The sequence below is a fragment of the Daktulosphaira vitifoliae genome, unplaced genomic scaffold (genome assembly GCF_025091365.1).
Source record: "Daktulosphaira vitifoliae isolate Bord-2020 unplaced genomic scaffold, ASM2509136v1 Scaffold_5, whole genome shotgun sequence".
NCBI classification, from domain to species: Eukaryota; Metazoa; Arthropoda; class Insecta; order Hemiptera; family Phylloxeridae; genus Daktulosphaira; species Daktulosphaira vitifoliae.
The window spans coordinates 33082556-33085431 of record NW_026099576.1 but is presented as its reverse complement, the minus strand read 5'-3'; the positions used below and the strand labels follow the sequence as shown (position 1 = coordinate 33085431).

Here is a 2876-nt window from a genome sequence, read left to right as displayed (position 1 = left end):
ATCAACATAGCATTTGAACATAATTAATTTATTTAAGATAACTTTATATTAATAAATACATTTATTTAATAAAGTATTGTAACAAAGAAAAATCACTAAAAATAATAATAACACTAAGCTTATAAAACGTAAGAAAATGTTAGGAAGTATAAAAGCGTATTAACAAAAATATCAATTTAATGTAAAAATTAGGAAATTTATATAAGTCATTTAAGCAATATCTTTCATGAAAAATTATTGAAATAGTTGGCCGGCTATAATTTCTTCTCTGTGTCTTAGTCTTACAGAAGGCATAAGACTCGCATTAATAGGAGTTGTGTCTCCACGAGCCATTTTTTCGGCTAGCTCGACCGTAAATGGACCACAGTCATACCCATTAGTTTGACGAGTCGTCTCACCGATTTTTAAAGTCCACGACGAAGCTGCTCCTTTTTTATCCATCTCCCAGTCAGTTAGATACTCCTTCAATACCATAGGATACGGACCATTATATGACTTAAGACTGTCATATGACGTTACGGTTCTTTCGGGTACGTTTACCACAGTCAATATCCAATGTCCGCCAACATTCATTGGCACAAAAAGTAACTTTAATGAATGGATATCTTTTTTAATCCATCTTCTTACAGCTGGATAACCTCCTCGAAGATATGCTGGTATAAAGTCGGTAACGACTGCATGAACTTCGCCATTGGACCTTTTCACTATCAATTTGAGATAATCATTAATTGTGTCCGAAGTGTACCAAGATTTAGGGGACTTAAACGAAGGCGCGTTATACTGATCTAGTTCATTTGTGTTCGGATCATGCGTCACTTCTACAAGAGTTAAAAACTTCTCATAAATTACTTAAGCTAGCTAAATGGTTTAATATGAGTAAAATTATTCCTAGGTTTTGGAATATAAGATTAATTACAGTTAAACATAATATGTGTTATGGATGTTTCTATGTGAAATAAATATTAAAGAAATTAATAGAAAAATAATATTAATTTACCTATTTCTATCTCCGGTATATCATTAATTTCTTTAACGGACACGACAGGCAAGTCAACGTCATTCGTATTTGAAACCGAAACTTCAGAACTAACTTTTGGCTCTAAAAAATTAATGTTTTAAAATAGTACATAATTGTTACAATAAACTAATGAAAGGTCAAATTATTAAAATAAAATTATTGAATACTTTTTATGACTTTTTCATCTTTCTCGGATGAATTTCTTTTTAAATTTGGTTGTACAGCAGTGTTAGAAGATAACTCCAGCAGTTGCTTTTTTAATACGCATTTATTACCCTGTAATTTACATATATTTTCTTCCGGACTTTCTTTTGTATTATCAATGGATATGCCTGATAAAGTAACGCCATTAGACGTTGTATGTAAAATGTCAGAACTAACTTTTGCTTCTAAAAGTATTTATATTTTAAAATATAAAAAATAATTTCAATATACTTAATATGCAGAATAAAATTTATAAAAAATTATTAAATACTTTTAATGACTCTCTCATCTTTCTCGGACGAATTTCTTTTTAAATTTAGGTTTTCAGAAGTGCTAGAAGATAACTCCAACAGTTGCTCTTTTACTCCACATTTTGTGTATTGTAAATTAATTATTTTTTCTTCTAAAGTTTCTTTTATTTCAGCAGTTGACACGCCTGGTAAAGTAACGTCATTCGATGTTTCAATATTAACTTCCAACTCTAAAATTATTTAAGTTTTAAAGTGTAAGATAATTTTTTCAATAATAGAAATATAGGTTAAATTTTGTTATGTACTTTTAATGACTTCTTTATCATTCATAGATGAGTTACTTTCTATGTTAGGGCGATCAGAATCATTTGAGTATAATTCAATGGGTTGCTTTTTTTCTTCCAGCTTATTATTTGTGTCAACGATGGACATAGCTGGTGAAGTAACGTCATTCGATGTTCTTGAAGCCAAATGTTCAATATTAACTTCCAACTCTAAAATGATTTAAGTTTAAAAGTATAAGATAATTGAGTCAATAATCAAAATGTAGATTAAATTTTTTTATGTACTTTTAGTGACTTCTTCATGTTTTTCAGATGAGTTACTTTCTATGTTAGGGCGATTAGTATCATTCGATGATACTTCAATGGGTTGCTTTTTTTCTTCGCATTTATTGCGATGCAAGTGATTCTTATGAAAACTCTTAACACAACATAAGAACATATTAAATTATAGGATAAATTTTAGTTAATTTATTTAAAAAATCTACGTTAAGTCAAAAGAAATGTTTAGGCTACATATATATATTCTATTAAATATAAACAAATACAGAATAAAATTTACTTTTCCTAATAAATATGCTGGTATTGATGGCGCATTGCCTTTTGGAATTGGTATATAACTATTTTTTGCTGAAACTGATAGTTTCTCTTTATATTTTCCAGTTTTTTCATTCTTAATAAGTGTTGCAATATCTCCTCGCTGTATCAATTTCTAGGCGTAACCAATGGCAAATTAAAATGAATAAATGAAATATAATTAATATTTTATTATTATCTTCCATAATATGTCTCTTTTCTTTAAAAATCTTATTGGAAATCAACAAGATTAAGATATTAAAATTGAAATTAGTTAATATTTTTTACTAATATCTCGACAAAATAATACATTTATACAGTCGTTCTAAATAATATCAAATATTAAACTATTGCTGTTATATTGTGAGGGTTGATATATCTTTACAATTTTAATTACCACTTTTTCTGCAATAATTTCATCACTTTCAATTTGTTTTCGATATGTACGTTTTTTTGGTTTAACCGAATTTGTTTCAGTGTTTATATTTCCACTAGAATTTGCTGTTAAGAGAATATTATTTTAAAAGTTATTAATTAAATAGTTAA

At 27.7% G+C, this 2876-nt stretch overlaps 1 protein-coding gene across 1 annotated transcript; it reads right to left on the bottom strand.

Annotated features, from left to right (window-relative positions):
* Nucleotides 1-234: 234 nt before the first annotated feature.
* On the bottom strand, nt 235-2552 carry LOC126908301 (uncharacterized). Its single transcript, XM_050690217.1, has 7 exons — nt 2317-2552; nt 2043-2175; nt 1779-1967; nt 1494-1703; nt 1186-1407; nt 998-1099; nt 235-818 (listed from the first exon to the last, which is right to left on the bottom strand). Exons 3-7 carry the CDS (start codon nt 1903-1905, stop codon nt 235-237), a joined length of 1245 nt encoding a protein of 414 aa, XP_050546174.1. The 5' UTR covers nt 1906-1967; nt 2043-2175; nt 2317-2552.
* Between the last annotated feature and the right edge of the window lie 324 nt (nt 2553-2876).

Coding starts and splice junctions, on each gene's coding strand:
- LOC126908301 (XM_050690217.1), bottom strand. CDS start 1,905: ATGTCCATCGTTGACACAAATAATAAGCTGGAAGAAAAAAAGCAACCC. Junction 1,408..1,493: donor AGATGAGAGAGTCATTAAAA/GTATTTAATAAT, acceptor AAATACTTTTAG/AAGCAAAAGTTAGTTCTGAC. Junction 1,100..1,185: donor AGATGAAAAAGTCATAAAAA/GTATTCAATAAT, acceptor TTAATTTTTTAG/AGCCAAAAGTTAGTTCTGAA.